General features: G+C 44.2%; 1 protein-coding gene across 1 annotated transcript in view; it reads right to left on the bottom strand.

Moving 5' to 3' along the window:
* Nucleotides 1-15,620, bottom strand: part of ACBD3 (acyl-CoA binding domain containing 3) — a gene marked incomplete at both ends in the record, with an annotated part of 32,193 nt that extends 16,573 nt beyond the window's left edge. Inside the window, 3 exons of the mRNA XM_080699059.1 lie at nt 3,157-3,297; nt 4,577-4,718; nt 15,353-15,620. Of these exons, the coding sequence (XP_080555185.1) occupies nt 3,157-3,297; nt 4,577-4,718; nt 15,353-15,620 (551 nt within the window). The remainder of the gene's footprint in view (nt 1-3,156; nt 3,298-4,576; nt 4,719-15,352) is intronic.
* Nucleotides 15,621-18,756: the final 3,136 nt, after the last annotated feature.

Genomic DNA, 18,756 nt, shown 5'->3' with positions numbered 1-18,756 from the left:
ACATATACCTTGAAGGATTCCCTCACTTTTTTTTGAGGTACTGGGGATGGAACCCAGGGGCATTCTACCTCTGAGCTACACTCCCAGCTCTATTTTTTATTCTTTATTTGGAAATAGGGTCTGAGTTGCAAAGAGCCTCACTAGGTAGCTGAGGCTGTCCACGAACTGTGATCCTCCTGTCTCAGCCTCCTAAATGCTAATATTACAAGCATGTGCCATCACACCCGACTTGAAGGATCCCCTTTAATATATATCCGTAATACTAAAAGCTTTTCCTTCATAATATTTGTTGTAATTGTAATTAAATTTCTATGATAAACTTGGCAATACATCTGCCTTACCTAATAAAGTAAATGCTCCATAGTGCTCAGTGGTAATGCACACTTGTCCAGGGTTCAATGCACAAGGCCCTGGGTTTAATCCCTAGCACTACAAACAAATCCCCAAAAGTATCTGCTCCAAGCTGGGTGCTGCAGTGCATACTTGTAATCCCAGTACTTGGGAGGCTAAGACAGGAAGATCTCAGGTTCGACGCCAGCTGGAGCAACTTAACAAGCCCTCTGCAACTTAGTGAGAGCTGGTTTCCAAATAAAAATAAAACAGGGCTGGGGGGTGTAGCTCATAAGTAAAATGCCCCTAGGTTCAATCCTCAGCACCACACACACCAAAACAAGTATCTGCTTCATAAGGATAAAGACCACCTATCATATACAACTACATCTTTGGTGCATGGGACAGTGCTGAGAAAAGCAGTAAACAAATGTATATATAGCATGTGCACGCCCTGGGTTAAATACCTAGCACTGCAACTACAGTGTATAGAAGTAAAAAGCCACAAAAAATGTTAACTCAAGTAACTTTTTTTGCAGGTCTGGGGATGGAACCCAGGGGCATTTGACCTCTGAGCTATACCCTCTGCCCTATTTTTTATTCTTTATTTTGAAACAAGGTCTCTCTAAGAAGCTGAGGCTGTCCATGAACTGTGATCCTGGTTCAGCCTCCCAAATGCTGGGATTAGAAGTGTGCACCACCACGCCTGGCTATTCCTTCTTTTTCTTTTTTTTTTTTGCCGGTCTGGAAATGGAAGCTTAGGAGACTGAGACAGGAGGATAGCACAGGTTCAAAGCCAGCCTCAGCTACTTAGTGAGGCTCAGCAACTTAGTGAGACCCTGTTTCCAATTAAGTATAAAACAGGTCTGGGAGTACAGCCTGGAAGTAGAAAAGCCCCTGGGTTCTACCCCCATTACACACACACACACACACACACACACACACACACACACACACACAGGGCTGAGGGTGTAGCTTGGAGGCAGAATACCCCTAAGTTCCACTACCACCACCACCCATATCACCAAAAAAAAAAAAAAAAAAAAAAGTCTGAAACCCTCTTGTCTCAGTCTCCTTGAGTACTGGAATTACAGGCATGTGTCACCATGCCCGGCTCCGAATAGAATCTGGAATGTTTTTATAATTTTCTTTTCTTTTTTTTTTTTGCGGGTCTGGGGATGGAACCCACGGGCATTTGACCTCGGAGATTCATCCTCTGCCCTATTTTTTTATTTTTATTTTTTTGGTGGTACTGGAGTTCCTGGAAGCCCTTCTACATACGGGCTACACTCCCAGACCTATTTTATACTTTTTTATTTTTGGAAACAGGGTCTCTTAAGCCAGCGCAGCTGGCTTCAAACCTAGGTGATCCTCCTGTCTCCGCCGCCCAAGTGCGGGGATTACAAGTGTGTGCCACCACACCCAGCTTATTCTTTCTTTCTTTCTTTATTTTATTTTTTTGCAGGTCTGGGGATGGAACCCAGAGGCATTTGACCTCTGAGCTATACCCACTGCCCAATTTTTTATTCTTTATTTTGAAACAGGGTCTCACTGAGTTGCAGAGGGCCTCACTAAGTAGCTGAGGCTGTCCGTGAACCGCGATCCTCCGGTCTCAGCCTCCGAATGCTGGGATTACAAGCGTGCGCCACCACGCCCGGCTTCTTTATTTTTATTTATTTATTTATTTTTGGTGGTGCTGGGGATGGAACCCAGGGGCCTTCTACCTCCAGGCTACACTCCCAGACCTATTTTATATTTTATTTGGAAACAGGGTCTCTTAAACCAGCTGAGGCTGGCTTCGAACGTGCGCGATCCTCCTGTCTCAGCCTCCCAGGCACGGGGATTACAAGTGTGCGGATTACAAAATTGCGCCACCACACTCGGTTTATTCTTTATTTTGAAACAGGATCTCAGTAAGTTGCAGAGAGTCTCACTAAGTAGCTGAGGCTGTCCGTGAACTGCAATCATCCGGTCTCAGCCTCCCAAATGCTGGGATTACAAGTGTGCGCCACCACACCTGGCTTGCATAATTTTTAATTAATTAAGATTTGTTTTGTTTTGTTTTTTTTGCAGTGCTGGGGATGAAACCCAGGGGCATTTTACCTCCAAGTTACATCCCAGCCATATTTTTTATTTTGAAAAAGGTCTCACTGGGTTGCAAAGGGCCTCACTAAATAGCTGAGGCTGTCCATGAACTGCGATCCTCGTCTCAGCCTCTTGAATACTGGGATTACAAGTGTATGCCACCCTGCCTGGCAATTACTTAGAATTTTAAAGTCACAGTTGTTAAAAATAACACCTCTAAGCTGGGTGTGGTTAGCTCACACGCTTCAGAGGCTGAGATAGGAGGATCACACAGGTTCAAAGCCAGCCTCAGCTACTTAGTGAGGCTCTCAGCAACTTAGTGAGACCCTGTTTCAAAATAAAATATAAAATAGTTCTGGGAGTATGGTCCGAGGTAGAAGGCCCCTGTGTTCCATCCGCAGTACCGCAAAAAAAAAAAAAAAAAAAAAAAAAATTGGCAGACTCTTTCAAAATGAAAAGAGCCTGGATTCACTCCCCAGTACAGAAAGGAAGGAAGGAAGGAAGGGAAGGGAAGGGAAGGAAAGAAAGGGAGGAAGTGGAGATTGAAGGAAAGTAGAATGACCCTGGATTTATTCCCAAGTACAGGAAGGAAAGAAGAGAGGGAGGGAAGGTAGGAAGAAGGGAGGGAAGGGGAGGTGTGACTGATAGAAAGTAAGATGCCTCAGCAGACTCTCTGTAAGACAAAAGCACCAACATACTGGCTGCACAAGAATTACTATAGTTCCTGCTCTCAAACGTCACCTTTTCTTTTCTTGCTCTTCCTTCTCTATTTTGTGGGATGTAACATATGTTGAGAAGAGATGGCAACACCTATTTAAGAGTTTGACAAACTCCACCATGGCGTCCTCTTTAGACAAGCTTCCAAGGGCTGCCCATTCTCTCCTGAAAGGAATATTAAGAAAGGTTATCTCTTCTTCTCACCAGAATAAAAACTTGATTTAATTTAAACCTAAACTGGAAAAGTTCTCCATAACTAAAATGAGTGATTCTAATATAAGCAAAAAGCTCAAAACTTGAAGTTTCAACAATCAGGTATTAACTTACTAAATTAGATTTATACTACATAAAATCCATTTTTGTGTATGTGTTTGTGTGCATGGTAAAGGGGTAGAATCTGAGGACTCTTTCTACCTGGGCTACACCTCCAGCCCTATTTTTTTTTTATTATTTTTATTTCTTACTTGGAAACAGGGCCTCAGTAAGTAACTGAGGCTGTCCTTAAACCTTCAATCCTCCTATCTCAGCCTCCCAAGTACTGAGATTATAGGCATGTACTACCACACCCAGTTTACAATACAAAATTTAAATACATGGCTAATAATTCCCATATGGGAAAAGGTATCTCCATTTTATTTTTCTTATATCATATTTTAACCTTAACTGAACAAAATACTCAGTGTATTTTTTCTAAAACAACTCTCTATAGGTTTCAAGAAAGAAATCAATTACTATGTATTTTATTTTATTTATTTATTATTTTTGTACTGGGGATTGAATCCCTAACCCCAAGCCCTTTTATGTTTTTTGTTTTGAAACAGGGTCTTGCTAGGTTGCTTAAGAGTTTCACTAACTTCTTTCTAAAGCTGTCCTCAAACTGCAATCCTCCTGTTTCAGCCTTCCCTGTACTGGGAACACAAGCATACACCACCAGGCCTGCCTATGTTTTGTTGTTCTTCTTCTTATTTTGAAGTACTGTGGATGAAACCCAGGGACATTCTACCTCTGAGCTACACACCCAGCCCTACTTTTTATTTTGAAACAGGGTCTCTCTGAGTTGCAGAGAGCATCACTAAGTAGCTGAGGCTAGACACGAACTGTGATCCTGAGTGCTGGGATTACAAGTGTGCACCACTGCACCTAGCTTACTAAGTATTTTAAGTGGCTACTTTTAATATCATTTAGAAAGAGTCAAATAAAATTGTACTTGTTATGTTTATAATCAGATGAGGAAATCTCCACAATATTTAGTCATAAACATCCTCGAGCCAAAAAGAAATAAACATCTAAACATCTAAAGACTCTGGAAACTACAAGTAAATATGTTTGTTTCGATTCATATTCTAAGATAATGAGCCAGCTAGCTCTTAAGGCTTAAACTAATTTACACTGTGCCTCTTCTCAACATTGTTCTTATTAAATTCATTATACAACAAAACGTTACCTCCGGTCATTTCCCAACACATCAAAGAATCCAACCTCAGGACAAGTGTCTGGATTATATGGGCCCATAAGAACCTGCTTGTGTAGTGCCACAAGCTTCAGTTTTTCTTCATAAGTTGGATGAAAGGCTTTGCCATCTTTTTCTATAAGAAAAAGAAATACCAAAAAAAAATTAGCATTGGCACAATATATATAATTTCTAGCGTTATATATTTAACTTTGCTATAAGCTATGTAACAAAGTGCCTAGCCAGGCGTGGTGGCGCATGCTTGTAATCCCAGCGCTTGGGAGGCAGAGGCAGGAGGATCGCATGGGTTCGAAGCCAGCCTCAGCTACTTAGTGAGGCTCTCGGCAACTCAGTGAGACCCTGTTTCCAAATAAATTATAAAATAGGTTTGGGAGTATAGCCCGGAGGTAGAAAGTCCCTGCATTCCACCCCCAGTACCACCAAAAAAAAAAAAAAAAAGTGCCTGTAATAGAAGCATTCTTATAGTAAGATGATCATTTGAATTAGAAAATTTCAACAGAAGCCGGGTATGGTGATGCACATTTGTAATCCCAGTACTTGGGAGGTTGAGAAAGGAGAATCACAGGTTCAAAGCTAGCCTTGGCAACTTAGTGAGCACTCAGCAACCTGTTTCCAAGTAATAAATAAGATTAGAGAGTGTATCTTGGAAGGAGAATGCCTCTGAGTTCAAACTCCCCAGCACTGGGGCCTCTGAGGCCGGGATCCGAGCCTGCTGAGGGGTTACGCCTGTGCCGGGACCAGCGAGGCCGGGATTGGAGCCTGCTGTGAGGCAAGGCCGGTGCTGGGGCCTCTGAGGCCGGGATCAGAGCCTGCCGAGGGGTTAGGCCGGTGCTGGAACCAGTTAGGCTGGGATCAGAGCCTGCTGTGAGGCAAGGCCAGTGCTGGGGCCTCCGAGGCCAGGATCGAAGCCTGCTGAGGAGTTAGGCCAGTGCCGGGGCCCTCAAGAGTGGGATTGGAACTTGCAATGCGGCATACACAGAGAAATATCACAGAAAATAAGAAACCAGATGCTTTTCCTAATATGCAAAAACTAGAAAGAAATAGGTAATTGGATATCTAGTTGAAGAAATGGCCCTATAGAGGAGCAGTTAAGGTGACCAACCAGAAGGGATGGGATGGGTGAGGATGGAATCTCTTTAAAACTCATAATGTAGAGCCGGGTGTGGTGGCGCACGCTTGTAATCCCCGCACTTGGAAGGCTGAGACAGGAGGATCACACAGGTTCAAAGCCAGCCTCAGCTACTTAGTGAGGCTCTCAGCAACTTAGTGAGACCCTGTTTCCAAATAAAATATAAAAAAGGTCTGGGAGTATAGCCCGGAGATAGAAAGACTCTGGGTTCCACCCCCAGTACTACCAAAAAAAAAAAAAAACCCTCATGATGTATGTAAACAAATGTATTAAAGTTAATCAACAATCAAGCATGGGATCGAGGGGGGGGAGGGAATGGAATGGGAATTGGATAAAGGCTAATTGGATGATGTGTGCTTGTATATCCTCACAAGTCTTGTATTCCATTGTAATGTATGACTACAATGCACCAATAAAAATATAATAATAATAATTTAAAAATCCCCAGCACTAAATACAAAAAAAAAGTTGGGCATAGTGGTGCACACTTATAATCCCAGTACTTGTAGAAGGCTGAGACAGGAGGATTGCGGAGGTTCAAAACCAGTCTCAGCTACTTAGTGAGGATCTCAGCAACTCTGTGAGACCCTGTTTCCAAACAAAATATAAAACAGAGAGCCCCTGCATTCTATCCCCAGTACCACAAAACAAATAAATATATAAATAAAAAAGGGCTGAGGATATAGGTCCAAAGTAGAAAGATTCTTGGTTTAATCTAAGCTGGGTGTGGTGCGGCACGCTTGTATTCCCAGTACTTGGGTGGCTGAGACAGGAGAATTGTGCAGGTTCGAAGCCAGCCTCAGCCAATTAGTGAGACCCTGTTTCCAAATAAAATATAAAATAAGTTAGGGCTGTAGCCCAAAGGTAGAATGGCCCTGAGTTCCACCCCCAGTACCCAAAAAAAAAAAAAAAAAAGGAAAGAAAAAAAGGGAAAAAAATTTTCTACAGTCTAAAGTCCATATAAGAAGCAGGTAGTCACCCTCTCTCCCATTGTCTGATGCTCCCAGACTTGACATTTACTGGAAATAATGAATTGGAGAGCTGTTTCAGATGTGAGGACACCTGGCTTGGAGCACACAGTTGGACAGAAAAAGGCAATGAAGTCTCCCTTGTAAATGGTAGCAATAGCCAGCCTGCCTCCTGCTCCCTCTTCTGCCCAGTTCCTGAATATTAACATATGTCTCCAACAGGACACTGAAGCATTTGCTTGAAAAACTGACCCACAAAAAACACTTACAGTACCGGGCAGGTAGGGCACACTTGCAATCCCAGCATTTGGGAGTCTGGGACAGAAGGATTGTGGTTCCTGGACAGCCTCAGTTACTTAGTGAGGCCCTTTGCAATTCAGTGAGACCTTGTTTCAAAATAAAGAATAAAAAATAGGGCTGGAGCAGGATGTGGTGGCTCACTCTTGTAATCCCCACGCTTGGGAGGCGGAGACAGGAGGATCACGCAGGTTCGAAGCCAGCTGCACTGGCTGAGACCCTGTTTCCAAATAAAAAAATATAAAAATAGGTCTGGGAGTATAGACCGGAAAAGGGTTTCCAGGAACCCCAGTACCACCAAAAAATAATAATAATAATAAATAAATAAATAAATAGGGCTGGAGTTGGGCATGGTGGCCCATGCTTGTAATCTTGTAATCCCAGTTTTTTTTTTTTTTTTTTTTTTGCGGGTCTGGGGATGGAACCCTGGGGCATTTGAGCTACACCCCCTGCCCTATTTTTTATAGGAGGCTTGGGAGGCTGAGACAGGAAGATCACTGGTGGCAGACAGCCTCAGTTGCTTAGTGAGGCTCTCTGCAACTTACTAAGACCATGTTTCAAAATAAAGAATAATGAGCCGGGTGTGGTGGCACACGCTTGTAATCCCAGCATTCGGGAGGCTGAGACTGGAGGATCGCGGTTCGCGGACAGCCTCAGCTACTTAGTGAGGTCCTCTGCAACTTAGTGAGACCCTGTTTCAAAATAAAGAATAAAAAAATAGGGCTGGAGTGTACCTTGGAGGTCGAATACCACTGGGTTCCATCCCCAGACCTGCAAAATAAACCCCAAAACAAACAACAAAAAAAACAAAGAATAAAAAACAGGGCTGGGGGTATAGCTCAGAGATAGAATGTCCCTGGCTTCCATCCTCTGTACCGAAAAAACAAAACAAAACAAAACTACAAATCAGGCATGGTGGCATACACTTGTAATCCCAGTGCTTGGGAGGCTGAGACAGGAGGATCGCACAGGTTCAAAGCTAGCCTCAACTACTCAGTGAGGCTTCCAGCAACTTAGTGAGACCCTGTTTCCAAATAAAATATAAAAAAAATAAGGTCTGGGAATATAGCCCGGGGGGTAGAAAGCCTCTGGGTTCCACCCCCAGTACCACCAAAAAAATAAATAAATAAAAAAAGAATAAAAAACAGGGCTGGGGATATAGCTCAGAGATAGAATGTCCCTGGCTTCCATCCTCTGTACCGAAAACACAAAACAAAACAAAACAAAACAAAACTACAAATCAGGCATGGTGGCATACACTTGTAATCCCAGTGCTTGGGAGGCTGAGGCAGGAGGATCGCACAGATTCGAAGCCAGACTCAGCTACTTAGTGAGGCTCTCAGCAACTTAGTGAGACCCTGTTTCCAAATAAAGTACAAAATAGGTCTGGGAGTATAACCCAGAGGTAGAAAAACCCCTGGGTTTTACCCCAGTACCACAAAAAATTAAATTAAATTAAATTAATAATAATGAAATAGGGCTGGAAAAGGTGGGCATGGTGGTGCACGCTTATAATCCCCGTGGCTTGGGAGGCTGAGACAGGAGAATTGCACAGGTTCAAAGCCAGCCTCAGCTACGTAGTGAGGCTCTCAGCAACTTAGTGAGACCCTGTTTCCAAATAAAGTATAAAAAAGAGGTCTGGGTGTATAGCCCAGAGGTTCCACCCCAAGTACCACCAAATTAAAAATAAATAAATACATACATACGTACGTACATACATACATACATACATAGGGCTGGAGGTATACTCAGAGGTAGAATGCCCCTGGGTTCCATCCCTAGTACTGCAAAAAAAAAAATTTTTTTTTAAATTAAACTAAAAATAACACCTACAAGCCGGGCATGGTGGCGCATGCTTGTAATCCAAGCATTCTGGAGGCTGAGGCCAGAGGATCATGATTCATGGACAGCCTCAGCTACTTAGAGAGGCCCTTCACAACTTAGTGAGACCATGTTTCAAAATTAAGAATGAAAAATAGGGCAGGGGGTGCAGCTTGGAGGTAGAATGCCCCTGGGTTCCATCCCCAGACCCGCAAAAAAAAAAAAAAAAAAAAAAGAATGAAAACACCTACAGATGAAGATTTGAAAGGTACAAATGGCTGACGGGTCCTAAAGATTTCTATTCAAGATTACAGTATGTATTAGAATCTTATCCTTTCAACATAGGAGGATTGCACAGGTTCGAAGCCAGCCTTCAGAGATGGAGCCAGGGGTGGTGGCGCATGCCTGCAATTCCAGTACTTGGAAGCCTGAGACAAGATGACTGCAGGTTCAAGGCCAGCCTCAGCAACTCAGAAATACCATTTCATAATAGGACTAGGAGTGTAGCTCAGAGGTAGAACACCCCTGGGTCCAATCCCCAGTATTACAAAAATACCAAACAAGTATGAATAGATGGATACCTGAGGATCACCAGTAGTTGAAGAAAGCTTCGAACATGGAAACAAAAATATGCAAAATTAGTTTTGTGGCTTTTTGTTTTTTGTTTTGGTGGTACTGGGGTTCCTGGAAGCCCTTCTCCCTCCAGGCTACACTCCCAGACCTATTTTTATACTTTTTTATTTGGAAACAGGGTCTCTTAAACCAGCAAGGCTGGCTCCAAACCAGCACGATCCTCCTGTCTCCGCCTCTCAAGCAAGGGAATTACAAGGGTGCACCACCACGCCCAGCGCAAAATTAGTTTTAAAAATAAAACTAAATTCAGCCGGGTATGGTGGCACACCCTTGTAATCCCAGTACTTGGGAGGCTGAGACAGGAGAACCTGTACGTTCAAAGTCAGCCTCAGCTACTTAGTGAGGCTCTCAGCACCTTAGTGAGACCCTGTTTCCTAATAAAATATAAAATAGGTCTGGGAGTGTAGCCTGGAAGTATAAGGCCCGTGGATTTCATCCCCAGCACCACACATACAAAAAAAACTAAATTCAGACATGAATGTTGGCACACACCTGTAGTCTCAGTACGTGGGATGCTGAGACAGGAGGTTATAGGTAGAGGTCAGCTTCAGCAACTCAGCAAGAATATTTATTCAAAAGAACTTGAATTTTAGCCAGGCGTGGTTGTGCACATTTGTAATCCCAGCATTTGAGAGGCTGAGACAGGAGTATCCGGATATGCGGACAGCCTCAGCTACTTAATGAGGCCCTTTGCAACTCAGTGAGACCTGGTTTCAAAATAAAGAATAAAAAATAGGGCAGGGTGTATAGCTTGGTGGTTGAACGCCCCTGGGCTCCATTCCTAGACCCGCCCAAAAAAAAAAAAAAAAATAGGTCTAGGGGTATAGCTTGGAAGTCGAATGCCCCTGAGTTCCATCCCCAGCACTGAAGAAAAACAAAACAAAACACACACACAAAAGAACTTGAATTTTATTTACCAAAATAAAAAAGGGTTCAGGGTGTAGGTCAAAAGCAGAATGCCCTTGGGTTCAATCCCCAGTACCACAATAAATAAACATATAAGGATACTGAGACAGGAGAATCACAGCTGAGGCCAGCACCTTAGCAACTTATGGAGGCTTTCCAAAAATAAGCCGGGCATGGTGATGCACACTTGTAATCCCAGCATTGTAATCCCAGCATTTGAGAGGCTGAGACCGGAGGATCACAATTTGTGGACAGCCTCAGCTACTTAGTGAGGCCCTGTTTCAAAATAAACAATAAAAAATAGGTCTGGGGGGTGTAATTCAGAGGTAGAATGCACCTAGGTTCCATCCCCAATACCCCCCCACAAATAATAATAATAATAATAATAATAATAATAATAATAACAACAACAACAATAATAAAAAAGGGATGAGGGTATAACTTGGAGACAGAACACGCCTAGCTTCAACCCCCAGTACTAAAAAAAAAAATATATATATATATATATATATATACATATACACACTCAAGAAGCTGGGCACGATGATATACGCTTCTAATCCCGGGAGGCTGAGACCAGAGGATTGCGTTTCGTGGACAGCCTCAGCTACTTAGTGAGGCCCTCCACAACTCAGTGAAACCTGTTTCAAAATAAAAAATAAAAAATTGGGCAGGGGTGTAGCTTGGAGGTCAAATAACTCTGGGTTCCATCCCCAGACTCCCCCCAAAAAACATATATATTCAAGTAACTTAATCTTTTGAGCCTTTTTTTTGTCATCAATGAAATCAAGAATATACTCCTCCTTCTAGTTTTTGTTAGAGTTCAATGTGTTCCAAGGTCTTGGTACAGTGCCTATATAGACACTGACTCAACAGCAGTCATTACATACTGATGGCAGGGCCTGAATTCCCACTGATATAAGCTACTCTCATTTGAATGAGTATATGAAAGAGAGAGAGAGGGAGGGAGGGAGGGAGGGGAAGGGGGAGAGAGAGAGAGACAGAGAGAGAGGGGTTATATTCCTAGTCCTATTTTATTTTTACTTTGAAACAGGGTCTTGTTAGGTTTCTGAGTCTCACTACTTGCTGAGGCTGTATCTGAACCTGCAGTATGACCCTCCTGTCTCAGACTCCCAAGTACTGGGATTACAGAGGTGCATTACCACACCTGGATCTGTTTTCTATTTTTATTTGGAAGGGAGAATTCTTAATATCTTTACTATAGTTGATTTAAAAGCTCCAAGAATAATTTATTTTTTGTGTGGCACTGGAAGTGGAACACAGGGGCTTTTCTACTTCCAGGCTATATTCCCAGACCTATTTTATACTTTATTTGGACAGGGTCTCAGTAAGTTACAGAGGGCCTCACTAAGGAGCTGAGGCTGGCTTCAAACCTCTGCGATCTTCCTGTCTCAGCCTCCCAAGTGCTGAGATTACCAGCATGCACCATCATGCCCAGCGAATAATTTGTTTTTTATTTTTGGTACTGGAGATTGAACCCAGGGGTGTTCTACCTCCAAGCTACACCCCCAGCCCTTTTTATTTTTTATGATGAAACAGGGTCTAAGTTGCTGAGGCTAACTTCAAACCTGAAATCTTCCTGTCTCAACCTTTCATGTATTGGGATTATAGGCCTGCACCACAAAGCCCAATCCAAGAAAAAAAATTTAAGGTAGAACATAGTTATGCGTTGTACAGAAACCACTAGATTTGCATATAACTGTTATTATATCATTACTACAACAAACTCTAAATTCATGAAAGCGACCTAAGGGTTCAAGTATTCCAAAACCCACTAGATATTACCAATTCCCCAAGCTACCTGATACACAGCAGGGGCTGAACTCATTATGCAAAGACAATGAGTATTTCAAGGGTAAAGTTTTTTTTTTGTTTTTTTTTTTTTTCTTGGTGGTACTGGGGTTCCTGGAAACCCTTCTACCTCCGGGTTACACTCCCAGACCTATTTTTATACTTTATTTGGAAACAGGGTCTCCCAAGCCAGCGTGGCTGGCTTCCCAAGTGCCTCCCAAGAGCGGGGATTTACAAGCGTACGCCACCACACCCAGCAAGGGTAAAGTTTTTAATAAAAAGTAGAATGTAGCTGAGCATGATGGCTTATGCCTGTAATCCTGGTATTTAGGAGGCTGACATAGGAAGACTCAGTTTCCAGGCTTGCCTTAGCAGCTCTGAGATGCTGTTTCAAAAATAAGAAGGGTTGGTAGTGTAGCTCAGGGGTAGAATTCTACTCAGGGGTAGAATTCTACTGGGTATAGTATCAAATTAATAAATAAAAACTAAAAATGCAATGAATATGAAACGTTCAAATGTCCTAATTTTTTTTTTTTTTTTTTTTTTTGCAGTACTGGGGATGGAACCCAGGGGCACTCTACCTCTGAGCTACACCCCAGACCTATTTTTTATTCTTTATTTTGAAACAGGGTCTCACTGAGTTGCAAAGGGCCTAAGTAGCTGAGGCTGATCGGAAACCATGATCCTCCTGTCTCAGCCTCCCAAATGCTGGGATTTTAAGTGTGTGCCACCATGCCTGGCTCATGTTCTGGAAAATTTATAAAGAAGACTTTCACTAGTTTGCACAATTAAGTTATTTCGAGAGAAACTTTTGTGTGTGTGTGTTACTGGGAACTGAACACAGAGGCACCCTACCTCTAAGCTATACCCTCATCTTATTTTTGCTTAGAAACAGTCTTGCTAGGTTGACAAGAGTTTCACTACTTACTGAGGCTGTCCTCGAATCTGTAATACTCCTGTCTCAGCCTTCCAAGTACTGGGATCAGAGGCTTGTACCACCATGCCCAGCAGAGAAAACAACTTTGCCACATATCACTACACTAAATTTTAGCTGGGAAAATTGTCATAAATATGCTGTTCTGGAATGTATGTGGAGCCTTGCAACCACTTTTAAAGCTGAATCTGCTGATATCTCTCCTTACCCTTCCACTCATGACCTAAATATCTTTAAGAATCTAACGGTCATCATTCTTTCCCTCTGACAAAGCCATGTGACCAGTATTTCCACCATTCAACTAAGTTAATAAAACAATTTCTAAAAGACAGACAGACATGAGCGTGGTGGCACACACTTGTAATTCCAGCATTTGAGAGGCTGAGACGGGAGGATTGAGGTTCACTGACAGCCTCAGCTACTTAGTGAGGCCCTTTGCAACTCAGTGAGACCCTGTTTCAAAATAAAGAATAAAAAATAAGGGCTGGAGGTGTAGCTCAGAGGTAGAATGCCCCTGGGTTCCATCCCCAGTACTGCAAAATAAATAAATAAATAATAGAGAGAACACTGCACACCACAATCTTGTTCTAAAACAAGAGACACTTCAAAGTTAATTATGCAAGAAGCACAGAGGGTACTTTCAGGCCTTACTCTGAGAATTGTCTCTTTCACATAGCTTACAAAGTAAAATTTAACCATAACAGCCAGACTTGGTGGTGCAGGCCTGTAACCCCAGTACGTGAGAGGCTAAGACAGGAAGATTTCAGGTTTGAGACCAGCCTCAGCAACTGGGTGAGACTCTCAGCAACCTAGCAAGACTCTTGTTTCAAAATAAAAAAATAAGCCAAGCATAGTGGCTCATACTTGTAATCTCAGTACTTGGGAGGCTGAGGCAGAAGGATCACAGGTTCATAGCCAGCCTCAGATACTTAGTGAGGCCTTCTGCAACTTAGTGAGACCCTGTTTCAAAATAAAAAACAAGCCGGGCGTGGTGGCACACACTTGTAATCCCTGCTTGGGAGGCTGAGGCAGGAGGATCGCACAGGTTCGAAGCCAGCCTCAGCTACTTAGTGAGGCTCTCAGCAACTTTGTGAGATCTTGTTTCCAAATGAAGTAAAAAATAGGCCTGGAAGTATAGCCCGGAGGTAGAAAGCCCCTGGGTTCCACCCCCAGTACCACCAAAAAACAAAGAAGAAGAAAGAAGAAAAAGAAAGAAAGAAAGAAAGAAAGAAAGAAAGAAAGACCAACCAAAAATAGGGCTGGGCTGGGGGTGTAGCTCAGAGGTAGAATGCCTTTGGGTTCAATCCCCAGTACCATAAATAGATAAATAAATAAATACAAACAGGTAGTTTAAAAAAGTGTAACTTGGAAATAGAATGCCTCTGGATTGGATCCCCCGTACTACAAAAAAAAAAAAAAAAAAAAAAAGCCTGGCATGGTGGAACAAGCAGGTTCAAGGCCAGCAATTTAGAGACTCATCCCTTTTCAAAACAAAAAATAAAATAGAGCTGGATGTGTAACTCAGAGGTGGAATGCCCCCGGGTTCCACCCTAGCGCCGTATGGAAAAATAAAAGTTACCAGAACACAGTGGATATCTCTTTAGAGTTGACAAGCCTGAGAGCATAAATGAGGTTATTACTTTACTTCCTCTTCGCCCACATTCCCCTGACAGGGGATCTTGTCCTAGTCGAGTTTACAGTTTCCTAAGACGACTAGAAAAGGGATATGTTGGCGATGACGGGAAAGATTTCTCCCACTAAGGAAAATGTTGAAACCGGAGGATCACAGGTTCGCGGCCAGCCTCAGCAACTTAATGAGGCCTGTTTGACAATGAAATAGAGGTGGGCGTGGAACTCGGAGGTAGAAAGCCCCTGGGCTCAAGCCTCTGTACCAAAAAATAAAGGGGGAGGTAAAAATCGGTGGGATCTGATGTGGCAAATCATGGGAAACAAGAAAAGGAAACCGTCGTTAAAGAAAAAAAGCAATACCAGAACACACTTCTTTGGAGGACAGGGCTCATTCTTCCACTCCGACCCCTGGAAACGGAGAAACTAAAAAGGTAAAATGCTCTGGTAACCTCGGAGGCGGGACTCGGGCTGCTAAACCCAGGTTCCAGGCCCCTCGGGGGTGTGACCTAGTGGCCAGGCTGGCAGCGACAAACTTTGGGTGCCCCCAAGGACGGAGCCCTGCCCGGTCACCGCGGCCTAGAACGGGCGGCGAGGGCGAGGCTGGCCCCGGCCGGGCTCACCTTTGAAGAAGCGCAGCGCCAGGCCGTACAGCTCCTCCAGGCCGAAGCCCCAACGCTGCTCCAGCCGCCGCGCCTCCTCCGCCGCGCCCCCCGCCGCCTCCCCGGGCTCCGGGAGCTCCCCGGCGGCCCCCGGCGGCGAGGGCGGTGGCAGCGGCGGCGGCAGCAGCAGCGGAGCGCCCTCCGCCCCAGGCCGCTCCTCGGGGTCCGGGCTCAGAGTGAGGCCGTCAACCGACACCTCGAGCCGCTCGGCGTTCAGCACTGCCGCCATCTCCGGCTGCTGCGCCTCCTCGGCGGGGACAGGCGGCGGCCACGTATCGACTTCCTGCTGACCTCTGACCTCCATCCGTCGACGCCGGAACTTCCGCTGCTGAGGAGGCGAGAAGGCGCGGGGTGAGGGCCCAGGCCCAGCGCACGCCCAGGCCACGCCCCCGACACGCTCCGGCCACGCCCCCGGCCTCGAGCCACGCCCCGGCCCGCGCTCCGGGCGACCCCGGGGTTTCGGGTGGGCGGCCAGCGCCCGGGCTTTCCCGGCCGTAAGTCCCCCGAAGGGGCGCGGCTGTGCGGGAGCGTGACTGAGTTACCCGGTGGGGCTTGTTTTAGCCCACCATCTTCGTTTGCTCTTCACAGGAACTCTGAGGAAATGCATGGCAAATGGTACTTCTGTGTGCGTGATCTGGGCATTGAGCATGAGCCTGGCCGTTCTAAGAGACACCCGAGCCCTATTTTTATTTTTTGTTTATCTTATTGGTACTGGGGATTGAACCCAAAGGCATTCTACCTTCACATTATACCCCCAGCCCAATTTTGTAATTTGGAAGCAGGGTCTCACTAAATTTCTGAGGCTGGCTTGGAATCTGTGATTCTCCAACCTCTAAGATACACCCCAGCCCTATTTTTTATTTTTTATTTTGAAACTGTCTCACTAAGTTGTGGAGGGCCTCACTAAGTATCTGAGGCTGGTTATGAACCTGTGACCCTTCTGTCTCAGCCTCCGAAGGACTGGAATTACAAGCATACGCCACCACGCCCGGCTGCGACTTATTTTTATTTATTTTATTTTACTTTATTGTGGTACTGGAGATGGAACCCAGGGGCATTCTACCTCTGAGCTACACCCCCATGCCTATATTTTATTCTTTACTTTGTTTTTTTTGTTTTTGTTTTTTTGGTGGTACTGGGATTCCTGGAAACCCTTCTACCTCTGGGCTTCACTCCCAGACCTATTTTTATACTTTTTTTTTTTTTAATTTGGAAACAAGGTCTCTTAAGCCAGTTTGGCTGGCTTTGAACCTGCACGATCCACCTGTCTTCGCCTGCCAAGCGTGGGGATTACAAGTGTGAGTCACCACGCCCGGCTTTACATTTTTTTGTTTTTTGTTTTTCTGCAGTACTGCAGATAGAACTCAAGGGCATCTACCTCTGAGCTACACCTCCAGCTCTTTTTATTCTTTTTTTTTTTTTTTGAAGATTTAAAGAAGTTTATTAGAAAGATAGAAATACAGCCCCATGCCAGAGTGGCATGGAGGGGTGACTCGAATGAATACACCCCTTTTTATTCTTTATTTTGAAACAGGGTCTCACTGAGTTGCAAAGAGCCTCACTAAGTAGCTGAGGATGTCTGCGAACCCTTGATCCTCCTGTATAAGCCTCCCAAATGCTGGGTTTAGGAGTGTGTGCCACCAGGACCAGCTATGATTTTTTATTTTGAAGCAGAGTCTCTCACTAAGGTTTTGAGGGCCCTGGGAAATTGCTGGGTCTGTCTGGCCTCCAACTTGTGATCTTCCTGTCTCAGCCTCCCAAATACAGCAATTATGAGTGTGGGCCATTCCTGGCTCAGTGCCTGGTTTTACATAAACTTAAGCTCATGCAATTGGTGGGACCCTCATTGTGAAAAAAGAAATTCCAAAAATTGTGAGTGGAAGGAAAAGGGAATATACATTTAAAATGAACAAGAACTCACTGGTGGCTTGTGGGGGTAGGGGGTTACTGGGGTTCCTGGAAGCCCTTCTACCTCTGGGCTCCTCCCAGACCTATTTTTTATATTTTTATTTGGAAACAGGGTCTCTTAAGCCAGCAAGGCTGGCTTCGAACCTGCGCCCAGCTTTTCTTTTTTTTTTTTTTTTTTTTTTGAACCCATAGGCAATCTACCTCCAAACTACACCCCCAGTCCAATTTTATATTTCTTATTTGGAAACAGGGTCTCACTGGGTTTCTGAGAGCCTCATTAAGTTGTTGAGTCTAGCTTTGAACCTTGAGGGGAGAGAAAAAGAGAAAGAGAAAGATCAATCTTTGTCATGGTTGATTAAATTTTTGTTAATAGCCGGGCGTGGTGGCACATGCTTGGGAGGCTGAGACAGGAGGATTGCACAGGTTCGAAGCCAGCCTCAGCTACTTAGTGAGGCTCTCGGCAATTTAGTGAGACCCTGTTTCAAAATAAAATATAAAATAGGTCTGGGAGTATAGCCCGGAGGTAGAAAGCCTCTGCATCCCACCCCCAGTACCACAAAATAAATAAATAAATAAATAAATAAATAAATAAATAAATAAATATTTTTATAATAGCCAGGTGGGGTGGTACATGCCTATAATCCCAGTATTTGGAGGTGGAGACTGGAAGATTGCAGGTTCAAAGCCAGCCTCTCAGTTTAGGAAGAGCCTGTTTCTATATTTTAAAAAATGATAAAACAGGTCTAGGGGTGTAGCCCTGAGTTAGGAGGCCCCTGGGTTCCATCCCCAATACCACAAAACAAAAATAATAAGAATAGCCTGGCATGGTGGTGCACGCTTTTAATCCCTGTGCTTGGGAGGCTGAGACTGGAGGATTGCACAAGTTGGAAGCCAGCCTCAGCTACTTAGTGAGGCTCTCACCACACCCGGCACATGAGACCTTATTTTAAAGTTAAAAAGAGCCGGGTGTGGTGGCACATACTAGTAATTCCAGCATTTGGGAGATTGAGACCATAGGATTGCGGTGGACAGCCTCAACTACTTAGTGAGACCCTGTTTCAAAATAAAGAATAAAAAATAGGGCAGGGGGTATAGTTCAGAGGTCAAATGCCCCTAGGTTCCATCCCCAGACCTGCAAATAAATAAAATAAAAATAAAAAGGGAGCAAGTGTGGTGGCATACACCTGTAATCCCAGCATTCGGGAGGCTGAGACCAGAGGATCACAGTTTGCAGACAGCCTCAGCTACTTAGTGAGGCCCTTTGTAATTCAGTGAGACCCTGTTTCAAAATAAAGAATAAAAAAATAGGGCTGGGGTCAGAGGTAGAAAGCCCCTGGGTTCCATCCCCAGGACCGTAAAAAAAATTAATTAATTAAATAGAGCTGGGAGTGTAGCTTAGAGGTAAAACATCCCTGGTTCAACCCCCAGAACCACCAAAAATTAATAAAATCCAAATC

This window comes from Muscardinus avellanarius, assembly GCF_963383645.1.
Source record: "Muscardinus avellanarius genome assembly, chromosome: 7".
NCBI classification, from domain to species: Eukaryota; Metazoa; Chordata; class Mammalia; order Rodentia; family Gliridae; genus Muscardinus; species Muscardinus avellanarius.
The sequence above is the reverse complement of the archived record's forward strand: the minus strand, read 5'-3'. Positions and strand labels throughout refer to the sequence as shown.